The sequence below is a fragment of the Labrus bergylta genome, chromosome 8, assembly GCF_963930695.1.
Source record: "Labrus bergylta chromosome 8, fLabBer1.1, whole genome shotgun sequence".
In the NCBI taxonomy this organism is placed as follows: domain Eukaryota; kingdom Metazoa; phylum Chordata; class Actinopteri; order Labriformes; family Labridae; genus Labrus; species Labrus bergylta.
Genome location: NC_089202.1, coordinates 16,366,353 through 16,384,091, shown reverse-complemented (window position 1 = coordinate 16,384,091; position 17,739 = coordinate 16,366,353). Strand labels below are relative to the sequence as shown.

The window sequence follows — 17,739 nt, the reverse complement described above, 5'->3', positions numbered from 1 at the left end:
AGAGTCTTGTTTCGCTGGAGATTCACCCCTGCTGGGAGCCTCTAGATCTGATCATTTGTCTTCTTGAAGCTCACAATTACTTTTCTTTCACTTGAAGTGTAATCAAGACACATTGTGTGATCTCATGAAATCCGGGCCCTCAGGAGAATAACTTGTTAACAAGCATCACAGTATGGACGGCTTGTCGCTCCAGCATTGGTTAGATTTTAGCACAATATCCAAGTAATCGTCCAATGTCTCAGTCTTTAGACTTTTTACAAAAACAAACTATTAGCGTCATGGCATTTTGACCATCTGATGCCACTGATGTTCAGCAGCAAGTCATTCCATGACACACTGTGACACATCCTCGTGCATTTAAGAGTGTGCTATTTTTGACACAGATTTCTCAACATTAGTAATGTCTGAGTGCACACTGTGTGGCTGTGTTGTGCAACTTTTAAGTACAGCTCCTGTCCATGAACACTTTGTATGAAGAGGGTGGGGTTCCTGAGACAAATTCCGCCACCTTGCTTCACTGGTGCCTTTTTTATGAAGGTGCTCTTAGACTGTGCTTGCCACTCTTATGAGTTTTAAAACCAAAAATAAAACCTCATAAATAGAATCCTCACTGATGAGGTTGTACAAAATATGAGTCCCAAGCTCTGCAGAGAATGCCTCCTTGTTAAGGGACAATTTATTATTCAGCTGTTGAATATTTTTCATTCATACTAATGTGCCCTTAGGTGGTTACCCATGGGTGATTAAAATGTTTGCAAGGACTGGCTTTCCAACTTCTAAACTTTATCAAAATTATAGCTGCATGTGCATGTGAGAAGGGGAAGGTAGGTCTGCCTGTCAAAGTCCATAAATAAGTAACATTTTCCCCACTTCAACTGTCGCATAGCACGTATGACTGTAAAAATATATATGAAGGTATTACATTGTTATAGAAGCATGTACATTTAGCCATTTATGTAGATTGTTTAAGGCTAAAAGTTGAAGCACAATGTTAGGATACAAAATCCTCTTTTTTAAAAACCCAAATCTATTAGTTTCTATGAGGGAAATAAATAGCCAATGGGAGTCTAGCACCTGTGACAATGTGCCCGCCCTGCTGTCAGATTTGGTGAGGGGGTGGTGGGGTGGATGAAGGGGCGGAATCCCCCTCGGTCAGAGTAGCACAATTACGCACACGGGTCTGACCAGGGCTGTCTGCCCGGAGCAGCGAGTCCGTGGCGCTCAGGCTTGGCAAACGCGATTTGAGATGATAACATGCGAGTGTTTTATGTCTCCTCACTTTGATTGAATGTGGAGTATAGAGGTGCTTTTTCTTTTTATTCTGGCCTCTGAAATGCCCCCTTTCACCTACCAGATTAAAATCTAGGGTTACCTAATCTCTCTTAATCTAAACTAAATCTTTCTAATCGCCATAGAAAATGACACTCACTGAGTTATTGCCCGAAAATAATCAGTAGAGGTGACACCTCCTCCTGCCTGCGCACCTCGAGGTCTCCCAGGAGATCATTTGGACGCTGCGCACGTTGCACGGGACAAATTATTACGCACACAAAAAAGGATTAGACACTATTTGAATAAAAAAACAAAAACAAAAAAAAAAACACAAATCCCGGTGGAGATTATGCAGGAATTTCCCCACGTGTAGACTTCACATTGTCTCGTTTCGACCTCGGCTTGACGTGAAGGCTGGTACACAAAGCGCCGTGTGACGCTCCGCCTGAAAAAAAAAAAAATCATTATACAGACTTTTGATTAAGAATTTTTGCGTTTCCCCTTGTAGTTTATAGGAGATGGTGGAGGTGGAGTGAGCGCGCGAGAGAGGGGAGAGTTTAGGGTTTCGCTGTAATCATGTTCGGAGAGTATTGATTTCGCGAGCGCACTCCAATTGGCAGCATCTCCACTACAGCGCCGGCGCGTCATCCTCGGTTCACATCGACGGAACGAGTTGTAAGCAAATGAGAACATGTGTGGGATCTGAGCGAGTGGGGAAAGGCAAGGGGGGATAGAAGGAAGCAATAGGAGGAGTGATAAAAGCCAGCTCTATCAACCTGACAAGTGGATACGACATTTGAATCCCGGACTATTTTTGTCTTCTTCATATTTTCCACACTGGGAATTTATCGATTTGTCACATGCGCACGCCTCTTCAGCATAATTGCAGACAGTTGGGTGCTGTTCGGGCTGAATGGACTTGAATGTGCCGCTGCCAGTTTAATCCGTGCAGACTGGAAGATTTAATAATTCACGGTAATCACGCATTATCGCCTCAGTGGATGCTCTCTACACAGCATTGGTGATTTTTTTTCAGCCACTCTCTCTCTCTCTCTCTCCATTCTTCCTGTTGTCTTGTGGAGGATTTATCGACGACTGCTTTTCCAATACGCTCCTTATCTGAGATATCATCTGTTGCTGCAACTGGATTGAAATGCCCCCATGACTGGCTCAGACACGCGTTTGAGTCTGGCTTACTGACTTGAGGTGATGTGAGCTGTTGAATGAGACGCATTTTAATCAACATTTGATATTATTTTCCAGGTAAAATGGACGAAAAATTACTATTACTTTTATTACTTCTCTTATCTCTCCACGCGAGGCTGTGATTTCGCTTTTATTCATCATGATCTTTTTACTCTGCTGAATTGCTTCTTATTGATCCAGACTGGGAGCTTAATAGCAGAAATACAAGGCGGTTTTCAACGTGAATTCCACGTGAAATATTCAACAAACAGTGGGATACTGGCACCGTGGAGGTATTTTCCTCCCTGGCTCTTCCTTTTATTTATTCCATTTTCAACTGAAGGGTAAATGTTGATGATGGAGGACGACGAACTAGACGCTCATCAGGTTGATTCGGATTTCGAGCCGCAAAGCCGGCCTCGCTCGTGCACCTGGCCGCTGCCTTGCCCGGAGGACTTCCCTGGTGGACATGAGGTCAGCGGGGGTCTCCCGCTGGTCAACATTAAGGTGGAACCGGAGGATGTCCCGGCTTGCAGAGCGGGACTCGTGGGTGGAACACCGGGAGAGCTGAAGCATCCAGCCGGCGCCCCGGCACCCACAGGCGCGACGCACCCATGCCTGGCTGGCGTGGCGCTCGATGTGACCGGACCGCTGCGCAAAGCCAAATCCTCGCGGCGGAACGCGTGGGGAAACCAGTCCTACGCGGATCTCATTACCCGCGCCATTGAGAGCACCCCAGAAAAGAGACTCACGCTGTCACAGATATACGACTGGATGGTCCGTTATGTGCCCTATTTCAAGGATAAGGGCGACAGTAACAGCTCAGCTGGCTGGAAGGTAAGGGATAAAACACCCAGGCCAGCAATACGTTTTATTTGACGTGTTAATCACACAGTGTCAAGAGATAATATTGAGTATTATTCCTATTCACTAAGCCATTATGCGTTTTTTCGCCCCTCGTGCCATACACATGTCACTTAGGGATTCCGTGTCTGTTACGCATGAATGGTGCCATGCGTTATCTTGTCTTAGTTCATTACTGCCGCCTGTCATTCTAATAGATCATTGATGGCAGAATGTAATAGACTGGAGTGGAGTCACTCACTGTGTGTGTGTAACAAGACTCAGGCTCATGATGGGCAGCAGCGTCCGTAGTTGTGCATGAAATCCACTCAGCAGCACTGCTTACTGATTAGTTTCCGTATCTGCTGCGAATAAACGTGGCTGCCCAAAAAGAAGAAACTAATCATTGATTTTTCTCTATTTCAAGTTTACAAATAAACGGAGTTTGAATTAGAATCAACAGACAGACACTTGTTGGAGACCACAGGTCAGCTGTCCACAATGTAAATATTCAGAGGGTTTTTCACAACTGACCACAGTCCACCACAACTGCTTGTCTGGCTGAGAGCCTAGAGTAACCTCCTGGACATCTGCCCATGTTATCAGCCGCTATTCCCAGCCTCATCTTGTTTCTATTCATTATGGCCATTTGAGGACAGGGGAGAAGGAGCAGGGAGATTAGCAGGGGCAGAAGTGCATGTCCTCATGGTGCACCTTTGCTGAACCAGAGGCTTTAGGATTAGATGTTAAATTTGCACCTCAAGAGGACCTTTCCGAAACGATGTGTGAAAAGTCAGGCTGTTTCTTGTTAGTGTATTGGCCCCACACTGGTCAATATGTCAGACCATGTTTCTTTAAAGCAATACCACAGAATGAGATTTAAAAGTATCTTTAAATTGCACAGAATAAACCCACTGTTGACAAGACCGTCAATACTTAAATACTTACAGGAAGAACTATTGACTTTGTATCACATGATTTCTGCTCACTGAGGACTATCTAAGCATGTCATTCATATAGACCACAGCATTGGCATGTGTCCAACAGCATGCTTTTGTATTTTTGTCTTCATTCTGTTGTCAGAACTTGTTGTGTGCCGTTGCATAACACAAACTCTTGAAGTCGAGTTTCCTCAGTTGGCCCCGTCCATAATCACAAGCACCTGACTGACATCTTAAGCCTGTCCCATTAAACTTAACCCTGCTAAGGTGTGTCTCCAGGTAGACTTTGCTTCATTAGCTCTGCACTTGCATCAGGAGTCTCGAACCCTTAGGCCTCTTTATCTTTAGCGCCAAAGTCTCAGTCTGCTATTTGTGAAACTGCAAATTAGGGGGGGGGGGGGGGGGGGGGGGGGGGGGGTCAGTTGACGGAGGCAGTCCCGGGCTATTTCAGGCCACAGTCGAGACATGGGGCCCATTCCAGGTAATGACTGGGCATTAGGTAAGTCTCTTAAAGCAGGCTGCCATAATGTCAGGAATAGGGCTGACCTGGTTTTCGGTCAGGGACGGAATGGTAATGTAAACATTCAGTCAGGAGTCACATGTCTCTGAAAGGAGAAAAACATATAGCAGATGGATGTAATGTCAATCTAAAGCATGGTAAAACCCTATTTCAAATGCCTACACTTTAGCAACAAACTTAAACTTGTAAATGAACTTGACTTGTCAAATGAGAATCCCATTTGACTTGGCAGGATTTTAAATCCAAAACAAAGGCCTGGAAAGTTATGTTTGTCATGACCCAGTGAGCACACAAGTTGAAAACACGACTCTGGCCATTGATGAAAAGTCGTTCAAAACTGGTTCAAAAGTGACAGTACAGTTTTTCTAATATTGCTGAAATAATTTTATCAGGAGTAGAGCTAGATTCAAGCTGACGTTTACTTGTCGGTAAGTCCAATGCACTCCACATACAGCCACCAACATTTCTATAAGACCTTACTCCGGTCAGATATCAAACAACTACATTAGGATCCATGGGGTTTTCTGTCAATAGGAAGTCAGAGCTACAAGCTTAAGTACATGCACTGTCTTATTTTAGTGAAGTGAAGTGAAGTCTCTGAACCTTCTAGTTGACAACACACACCCCATGAAATGCCTTATAACTAACGTCTTTGTGTAAACAGGATTTCACACACTGCTGCAAAATGACTGGACACATGCAGCTACAATAACCGTTGCCGTCACCCTTTCAATATTAGAATGAACAATTATGAAAAATAAGCAACACAATTATTTTCCTTACCTGTTGCTGGTACCATCATGTTTTAGCCGGTTGAGATTAGATCTTGGACAGACAGCCTCGATGTCACCCATTTTTTCAACCCATTTTTAACATTGAAATCAAGGTGATTACACACTGAAGAGTGAGGAAGAAGGTCCACAAAGCATTTTCCTTTTCTGCAATATAATGTCACACATTCAGTTTTATTCCATAAACCTATAGGAGGCAACTTCACATTACACATACAACAGGTTCACCCTCAAACTTGTAATTTGAAATACCATATCTGGTAATTATGTTTGACAGCAGCCTTACGAGAAAACCCGACTTGTATCATCCAAGATGTCTTCATCTCAATCAACAATGCTAAGCACGAGCTAATCATTTGATGCAAAACAGGCTGCTTTATTCTGTTATGACAGGGGAAGGAAAAAAAAAGAAACATAAAAGAATTGTTGGTAAGCTGCTGATGAAATAAAATGAAATGAAGTGGTATGGCTTGGCAGATTGGGTAGGAGGTGGGCTGGCGGAGGGTTGTGATTGGGGGATGTGCGGGGGATGACCAACTTAAAGCGAAGGAACCCTCTTGAGAAACTTTATCCAACCTTGAGTATATGTGGTAGTTCGAGGTTAAGATTTTTTCAAGAGCAGATTGTGTGTTGTAAATGATGCCGCTGTGAACGGGGATCAAAAGGGATGCCATACTGGCTCGATGACAGATTCCAGACAGGCCGTACATCGAGATGGTACCATTAAGCTCCTATAAATACCTAATGGCCTCTGACTTCTAGGAAGGATGCAGCATTCTGAGGTCATGGCTTCTTAATCAGCTTCTTATTGAAGCGTTGTTACGTCTTATTGTGTACTTTCGAACCCGATTACACTTTCCACTGTGGTGGGAGTCTGTGGCACATGGTCGCTGGCCTTTATCTTCCAGTGTCCTGTAACTAAGCTGATCCTACAACGCAAGGAACAGGAAGCTGGACTTGAATCAGTGATAAACTCTGAAGCACCGTGTGGTTGTTTTTCTTTATGTCTTTGTTGTAAAATATCTCAATGCCAGGATCCACGGGTGCACGTGGATGAATCCTGCATCTGTGCGTGGGAGAAGCACATGTCAATTGCAACTAAGTGTCAGGGTTGGTGGTGCTCTGTGTGTGTTTCTGTGTGTCTTTGTGGGGCCCTAATGCAGGGGGAGGGGCTGTCTACTTCTATAGGCGTGTGTGTTTGGGCCTGCTCATTGGCCTGACAGCATGTCACTGCAGAGAATGGTGCGTAGTCTTGCTCGAGACTTCATAATGCCTCTAATGGTGGGGTTTAAAGGGAACTTGGTGTTGGGATTGCCCTGTAGGCGCCCTCAAGTTTATTAACTTCAAGGGGGTTAGATAAGGCTTTTTCTTACACAAGTGTGAGCTTTTGTAGCATATATGTCAGCATGGGACGCAAAAACACAAAATATGCCCACTCTTTCTGTATATTACGCATGTAAGGACTTCAACGTGCGATATATTATAATATAATCACATTATATTGTGGGTGCATGCATCTTTGTGGAATTTCTGTGTGTTTCAATGGACAACACATAGGCTAGTTGTTCCTCTATAAACTTACAATGCAGGGCTTTTCCCAGCACTGGGGGCAATCAGAGGCCAGGGGATTTGGCAGCAGGTTGGCAAGGGTGCCAGGGAGTCACTCAGACACTTTAATCCAAAGCAACCAGACTGTTATTTATAAAGTGTTTTTACATAGTGGTCTGCACAGGGCCAGCGGGGCAAAGGGTCACGGGGCTTACTTTATTGGCAATAATGAGACAAACCAGGGAGATGGAACAAAGCACATGTGTTAAGAACTTTAAAAAAAAAAACCTGCATGTTACAAAATAGAAAAGGGAGAGATACGGGCAGGCAACCTCTGTCCCCACATTTTTGTAACAGTGCTGGATCATATCGCTGTATCTATTTGATTTATAGGTAAAGATAAAGACAGATTCTCTGAATTCTGTCACCATGCATGGGTTCCAGCAGCTGCAGAAGGGAGACACTTGTCAGATATTGGGGATATGAATGTCAAATGTGCAGCAGAGAGTATATTTGACAGAAGCTTAACATGAAGTGAAGAGACTTGAAACATTCCGAGTGTGTAGAGCGACGTGAGTGTATGTGTATGTAGGAATGCATGCTTGTGTCGCTTGATGATGGCTGGGGAGTCTGGAGAGACTGGAAACCATCCTAGACTTCAGCTGATTCATATTTTATCCTCCGCCTTGGCTCAGGGGAGCAGAGTAATTTGAGAGTGCGACACACACACACACTCACACACTCACACACTCAGAAAATGAGAGCATATGATGCATGCTGGACAGATTTACGGTGTAGGATTATGAGCACCTTACATCTCCCCTTGGCTTGTGCAGCCGGAGCCAGGTTGGGTTCAGGCAGTATATTGAGGTTGAGTCGGGTGTGTGGTGCCAAGAAGACCGCTCGAGCTGCCTTTCCCCCTGCAGCCTTCAGGCAGCCGTGGCAGTTCATTTCTCTCAGAAAATGATTAATGTACATGCAAATTACCAAAGCATGGGCATGCATTCAAATACGGGAGACAGCAATCAGGAGACAGTAATATGAAAAACAATGTAACTCTGCCTTTGATATTACTCTGCTCTCTTTTATCACTCCATCTTGAAGACACCCCACTTTATCACATCTTTAATCTCGCCACTTTTCTTTTTTTTCCCGCTCCATCCATCTATAAGACATTCTATACATTTTTTCTGTCTTTGTGGTTTCAAGGGCCAATTGAGGTGAAGAGTCTTTCTACGGCGTCAGGATTTTGAGCTTTAGCACTCTCCTGCCAGTGATCCAGACCGCCTTAAGCAGCGTGCCTCCTCTTATCTAAGAGAAATCTCATATCTCACATTATCTCAGAGATAATAGGATACCAATGCTGGATTTTCCCCAGCTCAACTCCTCTCAGCTACTTGGTCTTTTGGAGCAGAATACAAGGGGGGAATGAGACCGTCAAGTTCCCAATTCGACAGGGTTGAACTAATTTGGATGTTCTTCTCAGCTGAACTGAACTTACCGAGCCTATTACCCATGGTTCTGCAATGTTATTCCACTTTTCACAGCAGTTTGGTGACATTTCTCAGGATATTAAATACTCCATTCAGTTCCTAAACTAAAGAAGCATAGTGAAGCGTGGGGAGATAGTCATTGTTTTCCCATTGCACTTTTCTTTCGGGTGATAGTTCCCCTTCTGGCTCATGCATACTGACACACATTTGCACAAAACACACAACACACTTTTGCCTCCTCAAACCACCCATGGAGGAACACTCTGTTCTTGGGTGGGGTGAACCAAGTTAAAGGGTAGAGGAGGGGGGCTGACCTAGAAGCGGAAGCAACTTTCCGTGGTGCTGTGTTTGTTGTCCGATTTGTTTTGAAACCAGTCTGACTGTCGTGCGATTGGCTCACGCGGAAGGCGTGGCTCTGTTTGGAAAGTGACTGCTTTTTTTTTTTGGCAAAACGGTTCACAGCTACAGGGACATAATGTGGTGTGTTTTTCCCTCCGAGGCTGTGTTTCGATGTCATGGATATTCGATGGGGGGGGGTTTGCACCAATGCTGGATGATTAGAACACATCTCCGTTGATTTCCAGTGAGTGGGTTATGAAATTGGGGAAGAAGGAGAGGAGGAGAAAGAGGTCTTCTTCAGTTGAGGGGTATTTGTGTTATTTAAGAGATGCTGGATACACACTGAGCTCTAGACATAAAACCACAACACCCACATTTCAATAAAAAGGGGGTAAAAGTCACCCTCCAGCCAAATCTGCTCCCGGGGATTAAAAAAGTATCTCTGATTCTGATTCTGTTGACATCAGTATCTCCCTGACTTTTAGTTCTTCTAATAAAACTCCATGTATTTCTTATATTCTGCTAGTTTTAGTGTTTCACTACCAGAATACATTTTTCATTCATGAGCGTTAATACTTTCCAAAATGACTAATAGGCAATCAATGACTCATCATCTAATAACCAGCCTACGTCTTAGAAATTAAATACCTCAGTGTGCTGTTTTGTCAATGTATTGCAGCTAAGAAAATGCCTGGTTTTATTACTCGTGCTTGATATGTACAGGAAACTGAATGAACAGATTCCACGCACCAAAAAGGGGCTATTTCAACGGCTGAGGTAGTTGTCATTTTTTTCAAATACACTTCAGTGTTATTTGAAAGGAGCTTGTGCTAATACAGAGAGGAGTCTGTCAGTTTTGATCGGATGGCAGCCGGGTGAAGTTATTTTGTCCCGGAGAAATGTTGTTTGGGTTATAAATGTTGTAAAAGGCTTAAGATATTCACTTCAGCAAGCAGCGTGTGAATAAAATGTGTCGGCCCTTGTGGTGCAAAATATATATATTTTTTTTGTGGCAGCATGCTTGTTGCTCATCTGTGTCAATGTGCATAATGTGTGATTGTTGTGTGTGTGTGTGTCTGTGTGTGTGTCTGTGTGTCTGTGTGGATGTTTATTAGTGTGTTTCTCTTTTTTCCCTGTATTGGTGTGTGTGTGTGTGTGTGTGTGTGTGTGTGTGTGTGTGTGTGTGTGTGTGTGTGTGTGTGTGTGTGTGTGTGTGTGTGTGTGTGTGTGTGTGCGCGCGCGTGCGCGCGCGCTCGTATGTGCGCATGTGGGTGTGTTAGGAGGGGTTGATGGGCTCAGTGGGAGCCCAGGTCCCGGGGGAACAGCTCTCGTTAATAATTCAGACGAGGCTCATTATCAAGGCAGTGCAGATTTCTCCCTGATTCCACCTTAATTGCAGGCAGGCTGCTCCACTCAGGCAGGCGGTAGTCACGCTGGGTCGACTCTCTCTGTCTTTTTCTCCTCCACCACAGGGCCTGCTCTGCTCTGTTCTGCTCCGTCTACAGTACTCACCCCATCACAGCAAGACAGCCTCAGGCTAACCTATGCCGTATTAGGAGTACACCTTAATAGCTGTAACATACTGTACTATGAACATGCTATTTATTTGTACTTAAAGTTGTGCCTCATATATTCCTGATTGGAAACAGGCCGTGCACTGTCTGGGCATCGCTCTGGAATGTTTTGTTTTGTTGGCCAACAAAGGCGCAATCTGCGGGATGCTGTGGTAGAGCTGAAACAATAAGTGGATTAATTGTCATACAAAAAAATGTATCATCAATCATTTTAATGATCGATTCATGATTTCAGTCAGAGATAAAATGCAAAACATTTGCAGCAGCTCGGATTAGCAGTTTCCTCATTTTTCTTTGTTTTGTTTAATAACTAATAGAAGATTTTTCACTTTTGGACTTCTGGTTGGACAAACAAGCTACTGTGAGACGCCATCTTTACATTTTTCTGATGTTTTGAGGGACAACGATTCATTGATTATTCAAAAAGCTAACCTCATTTGACAAGGGCTATAGTCATTTCTTATTGTGTAGGTTATGATTAGATCCATCTACAACATAAACCATATAATGCCCTCTGATGATGCACCCTACACGAAGCCTAATGTGTTTTGTTTTGGTTATGTGCTTGGTGAATTATTATAATGGCGGGTTTATCCTTGAAATAGCCTATAGCATATTATCATACTGATGACACCCTACACCGTGTGTTGCCATGATTGATATCAGGCGACAATAACACTCCTCTTCATGACCATCTATAGGCTTATGTAATGCATCTTGTCCTGATTATTTACAATGACTGATGGCTTTCCTTTCAGTCCATTCAGCGGAGCCCCACCGAGAGAGCAACATAATGGGCCTGATCTTGTCATACATGTATATGAATATTTCAAATCAAGTCATTGTAACTAGATGGGGGCTTTAGATAAACAACACAGATGCTTCTTCCTCTTTTGCTCCCGTTGGAAGATGAAGTGCGCTCCAAGCTGTATTTCTCTCCCGGCCACAAAACTGGCTTCCCACAAATCACGGTGCCCATATTTCCTAATTCAATTTTTCTCTTCGTCGGATATCTCTTCCTGTATGCAAGGGGATTGATGGCCCTGTGCATGTTTGAAAATGTGTGTGTTTATGTGCACGCATATCGCCATTGCTTGTCCCTGAGAAATAGAGATGATGTACACCAAGCTAAACGGTGTATCTCACAAGTGCTCCATCTACGGACCCTTTCCCGGCAGCCATGTGCAGGGTCCCCCTCCCTCCCCTTCCCCTGTCCATCAAGCTCTTCTCGTGAGCCAAAAGGATTGTGGGAGGGGGGGAAAAGGGGAGCGTACAAGGGCCGTCGATCAGTTTACCTGAGCTTGGCGGTCCTGGCGAGTGATGGAGGGATCTGCCTCGCAAAAGGGAAATGTAGTTAACGTTGACTGATTTGGGGCAGGTGGATAGTAAAAAAAAACGCAGGGCAGCAGGGAGAAGGAGCAGTGCGAGAGTTATGTTTAAGGAAGATGCTTGTTATGCTAATGGCCGGTGGATATGTTTCACCCACAGCTGATGGATGAATCTGTGGAGGTCACCTCAGGTAGTGGCTGGTCAGGCAATCCTGCCGAACTGTAATGTCTGCACACCCAGAGCTAAAAAGAGGAAACTGACCTTGGAAGGAAACCTTCTTTGCATGTGCGGTTTTGCCTGGGTGTGTACATTTGTATGTGTTAAAATGAGCCATGTGTGAGCAAATCAGTGTGGGAGCCAGCATATGTGTGGGGAGGTTACAGGATCGGGGCGAGGTTTTTCGGCGTTGGGAGGTGACTGTGAGACCAGCTGGGATTGAAGGGGGGGAAGGGGGTAGTGTTTTTGAGTGTTTGATGGGAGGTATATGATCATACAGAGGGGGAGGAAATTCTTCCCTCCCCCGACTGGATTTGTATGTCACTGGCATGAATCTGGGTCAGGACACCGGGTCTGGCGTTTAGTATGCTGACCGTGTGAGGTCTGAACTCGGAGTCTGCTCATAGCCCTGAATGAACCCGGCACGTCTGCCTCACTCTGTCTTCTCTCCCCCTTTTCCTCTTCTTCCCTTTTTCATCTCTATCGCCCCCTTTCTCTTGGTGCCGGGAGCTTTTTTATTTCTATCCCCTCCTCTGTCTCTTTGCCTTTTTGTTTTCTTTCTGTACCCCGGGCATTTTTTTCATACCCTTTTTTTTCCTCGTGCTCTCTCTCTCTCACTGTCAGTCACTCACGGCCTTCTCGTCTCTCCTCACTTGTTCTATTTCACACTCGCAGTCCTCCCCACAAAGTAGCCCTTTTTATCACTCATTTCCCTCTTCCCTCGCTCATTTCTCCTGCTCCTTTCATGTGCTTTTGAAATCCCCTTTTCATCTTTAGCTCTCTCTTTCTCTCTCTCTCTCCCGCCTGCTCTCTCCCTCACACACACACACGCACTGGCTCATTCAGTCATTCTTTTATTATCCCAAAACTAAAGTGATAAATGGCTCTCTTTCTTCTCTGTAAATGTCACTCGGGGAATTGTCTCTGCTCATTGATTGACTTGAGTAGAGGGACGGCCACACATGCACATGTGCCAGTCGCTCTCACGTGCACACGGGCTAGAAAGAGAAAGACAGAAGAAGAAGAAGAGAGAGAGGGAAATGATTTATCATTAGAGGTACTGCTTGGTGGGGTGCTGCAGCCGTCAGGGTTAACATCTGGCCCTCACAGGTCCAGCTTTTCCCTCAGTGGCTGATGCATCATTTGAAGAACTTGTGCGGTAGGTTTATAATGAAGCATCAATTCTCTGCAGGACTTGGCATTCACAGGAGTGCTGGGAAGCTGGAGCTCAACGAGGGATCAATCACAGTTAAACAATCCGAGCTGGCAGGGCCGGGCCGGTCTTTCCATTCTTTTTCTTTCTAAAGTGACGTGACACAGAATGCATAAGTGTTTCACCCAGTTTATCTGCAACTGTCAGAATGGTGCCAGCCGAGGAAATAAGCATTAAAGCCAGAGCAGACAGTGTGCCACGTGTGTGTGTGTGTAAGTAAGTAGGGGTTAATAATGCTCAGTCATTTTCTTAATGTCTCATTCACCCTGCCTCAGGCGCCGGAGCTTGATAAAGGTCAAGACTACTGGTGGTTACATGTCATCTTCCCTTATTTCATTCTCTCCGCTGCACAGCAGGGAGGAGGAGGAGGAGGAGGAGGAGGAGGAGGAGGGGGGAACAAGTAGAAAGAAGAGTTCACATCCAGCCGGCGAAGATGCTGATCCGCGTCTTCGTTCTCAGAACCAAAATAAAGAGATTAGGGTAGACAGCGGGAAGACCAGCCGACGCAGTCAATGAAGATAGGATGAAAATATTAAATTGATAGAAAGACAGAGATAGAAGGACAACTAGAGGGAAGTGGGGAAAATGGAGAGGGAGAGAGAAGAGAGCTAGAATAGTAAGAGAGTAGATTATAGGGCTCCCAAGCAGGACTGGAAGCCAGACTTGGCTGCACTTCAGCTACACTCTGCACACTTCAGCTCAAGTGTGCGTCCATTAGTGCACTCCGGTTGCACTCAGGAAGCCGTGCACTCTGAGATGCAACACACATGCACACACCGAGAATTTCTTATATACTGTTCATACATGCAAAGCCCCACAGACATACGGTACGGTTAGCTTACAGTAGCTCTGCCTTCACACGCACATTTACCCCACAAAAGCTGCCCTGACCCAGTCTTGCCCCTTCTCCCTGTCTCCCTCACTTTCTCAAACACACACACACATACACGTGCATTCACAAGCTCTTCACTAGCCACCAGATTGCTTCCCGTCAAAATAAATAATTAAATGCACGCAATAACAGCTTCCGAAAAAAGATCCCTCAATTAGCGCAAAATGGGTAAATGGAGTGGAGTAGGGGCTGCGGCTGGAGGAGTGGTATTTCGGGAATGCACACGACACACACATAGAAAACGCATAATCTATTACATAAGGAATGTCATTCGCCAAGAAGGTTTCTAACACAGTTGTGCAACGGTAATTTACGCCCCCCCCCCTTTCAGCAATCAGCTTAGAGACGTCTTTTCTTAAATCCTCACTAGTGATCCATGCCCTAAGAGCCTGGGAGAGATCTAGATGAGTGCTGAGGAGGTGCAAGAGGTTCAGTGGATGAGATGCTGCTGGGGTCAAGGCTCGGTTTGTGTGTGTGTGTGTGTGTGTGTGTGTGTGTGTGTGTGTGTGTGTTAAGGGAACTGTCTTTGTATATATCCAAGGCTGTGTGTCTGGAATGGTGATTAGGAAAAGGTTGCAGTTCATCCAAGACAAATAGTGAGTGTAGGAGAGCGAGAGAGAGAGAGAGAGAGAGAGAGAGAGAGATACATGTCTGAGGAACTGGGCTCTTTATGCTTTATGCCAGTGGTTGAGGATGTGTGATAAAGGTGTGACATTACTTGCCTATGAGAGAGCAGAATCTATATGTTAGATGGATGTTTAATGATGAGGACTGGAGTGGTTCACTACGGAGCTTTAGTGATGTTTTAACATGCAACACTAATTACATTGGAATTGCCAAATCCCATCATGAATCATATCTTTATTGGGCTGCCAATAATAAGAATTTCCATTTTGGCTTAATCTATTGATCATTTAATTGATGTATTAACAGTGCCCTCATATTGGCCATTGTTTAAATATCTATTTTGTCTGGCTTCATTTAGTCTGACATTGCTTTACAAACTATATTGAGCCTGTAGGATACTAGCTGCAAATCATAACTTCGGTGTTGTACGAGTAAACCTTGTTGCTAACTATCAGTTGCCTAAATGTTAGCTGTGATAGAGCTTTATGACCGTGCGGTATGGCAGATGCTATCCAATGAAACTATTTTTTGATATTCTATTATTGCAGTAATATAATGATGGACCATTTTTAAAATCCAAAATCATTGCAGTAACGGGTGTATAGTTTGTAACAGTGATGCATTCCAAGATAAAAGTAAATTAAAAAAGTTGCAAATTATTGTTTGTCGTTGTTGTTCTGTACCTACTTTAGATGAAAGCTGATCAATTGCGGCAACAGTTTTATTTGACGTTTTTTTGTGAAAACAGGGGTCGCCTTTATTTGATAGGACAGCTGGAGAGAAACAGGAAATGTTGGGAGGAGAGAGTGGGGAATGACATGAAGCAAGGGCCGAGATCGGAAAACACTGCTGCTGTAACAAGGACTACAGCCTCTACACATGGGGCGCACACACTACCCACCCCAGCTACAGTTTTATTTTAAATGATTATTTAGCTATCAAAAGTGCTGTGGATTAAGTTCTCGTGCATAAAAAAAAATCAAATGATCACTAAACTGAATTGTTTCAGCTCAATATTTTGTAGTTTTGAAATAACAATGGCTTCAGTGGCCTTATTTGCCTTATAGCCGTCAAACTTCTCTGCTGCACTTCATTGGTCACACGTTCCTGTGCACATGCTTACATGCCAGTTTTTAATTTATGACTTCTTGCCATCCAAAAACCTTCAATCTTCCAACAGAGCTGGCATTAGGCCAGATTGTTCTGTTGTCATCAGCAGGACTATAATGCTTAACTACACTCACAGCAGGTGCCAAAAACTCAGCTCACAAATGTTTCACTGGGACAAATGTATTACAGAATTGGCCTAATCTGTGTGTGATGAATGCTTCTACAGCAGTGCAAACAGATGGATCCCTGAACCTGGAAAACCTTCTCTGAGTAAGCAAACTATAGGGAGATTTAGCACTTGTGCTAACACAGCTAGCTTTGTAGAAGCTGTTCTGTTTGTTTAATGTCAGGCATGTTGATTCTGGTATTAAGGCACAGGGCATTGCAGAATGGGTCACAGACCTGCAGGGATGGAAGGAGATCAGAGGGATCACTCTGAATAAAGAGAGTGAAGAAAGTGATGGTGGAGTGTTGCACAAATGGCAGCAGATGTGAAACATATGACACTCAAAGCGACACATGAATGGATGCATTGATAGGTAAATGTTCAAATGAATAAGCTGATGGTTCAAAGGAGTAAGGCGCTGGCACTAACCATGCCAAAGATGGGGTGCGAGGAAGGGGGAAAGTTGAAAGAGCTGATGTCCCACATGTGTAGAACACTTGTTTCACCTTGCTGCAGTTAAGAATAGGTCATCTATGCTTAGTGCCAGAAGAAGACGAAGAGCATTTTATGCAACGCAGAGTGGGTGAAAATGGGAGCAATGGGCTGGAGTGGCAAGATGTGAGAGAAGTAGTAGGATGGATAAATCTGGAACTGGGGAAATGAAAAGCCGCAACGCACCGCCCTTAAGTGAGGGCACGGCTCAAGAGACGGGGAGGGACAGAGAGGGTCAGAGATGCAGGGCGAAAAGGGGGAAAGATGGATGGATGGAGGAAGTGTGACAGAGGGGAGAAAAATGACAGAGGAGGGGGTCTTCTATGTGGGGCCATTGCGTGACTGAGAGGAAAGTGCACTGCTGTGTGTGTAATGCTCTCAAGACGGATATTAAGACGCACTGCCCCGACTTGCACAGTCAGTGCCCCTCTCTCCCCTTTACTCCTTTACCCTCCTCCATTCTGCTCCCTCTCTCGCTCCCTCCGTGTCCACTAATGATCCCCGCGTCCTGCCACACTGCCAGGCTGAGTGATGCCCACTGACAGCAGCATTCAGGCGGAAACGCTGCAGCCCCCCTTCCAGGAGTGCTGTGACACACACACACACACACACACACACACACACACACACACACACACACACACACACGCATGCACGCACACACATACACACACATACACACACACGCCACACAAACACACACTCATGATATACAGAGGTGTAGCACTTTTTCACATACATGTATCAGCTCATGTAAAGATGCTGACATATTGGTATGTGTCTGTGCGTGCACACACACACACACACACACACACACACACACACACACACACACACACACACACACAGAACCCATCAGTGGCTCTCACAGTCACGCACATACTGTAAATATGCCTCCATCCAGCTGCATCTGTCTTCAGGAATTTTGATGTGATGGATGGATGTGGGCCATGGAGGTAATCACAAGGCACAGCCAGCTCAGTAATGATGCTACCAGTCTCTCTTTTGACATGTGAGCTTGATGAAAAATGGATTTGTGAAAGCAAGCATTTTGAAATCGAGACTACAAATACATCGATTTTGAAGTACAGTATTACTCATAAGAGACACAAAAATGTTTGCATAAAAATAATGACAGAATTTGTTCTCTAGAGTTCCAGTATGTAGCATCAAGTATCCACTCTATTG

General features: G+C 44.6%; 1 protein-coding gene across 1 annotated transcript in view; it reads left to right on the top strand.

Annotated features, from left to right (window-relative positions):
- Positions 1-1,683: 1,683 nt before the first annotated feature.
- LOC109999111 (forkhead box protein O6) overlaps positions 1,684-17,739 on the top strand; it is a 33,583-nt gene continuing 17,527 nt past the window's right edge. The window contains exon 1 of the mRNA XM_020654037.2: positions 1,684-3,294. Within this exon, the coding sequence (XP_020509693.1) occupies positions 2,806-3,294 (489 nt within the window). The 5' untranslated portion in view covers positions 1,684-2,805. The remainder of the gene's footprint in view (positions 3,295-17,739) is intronic.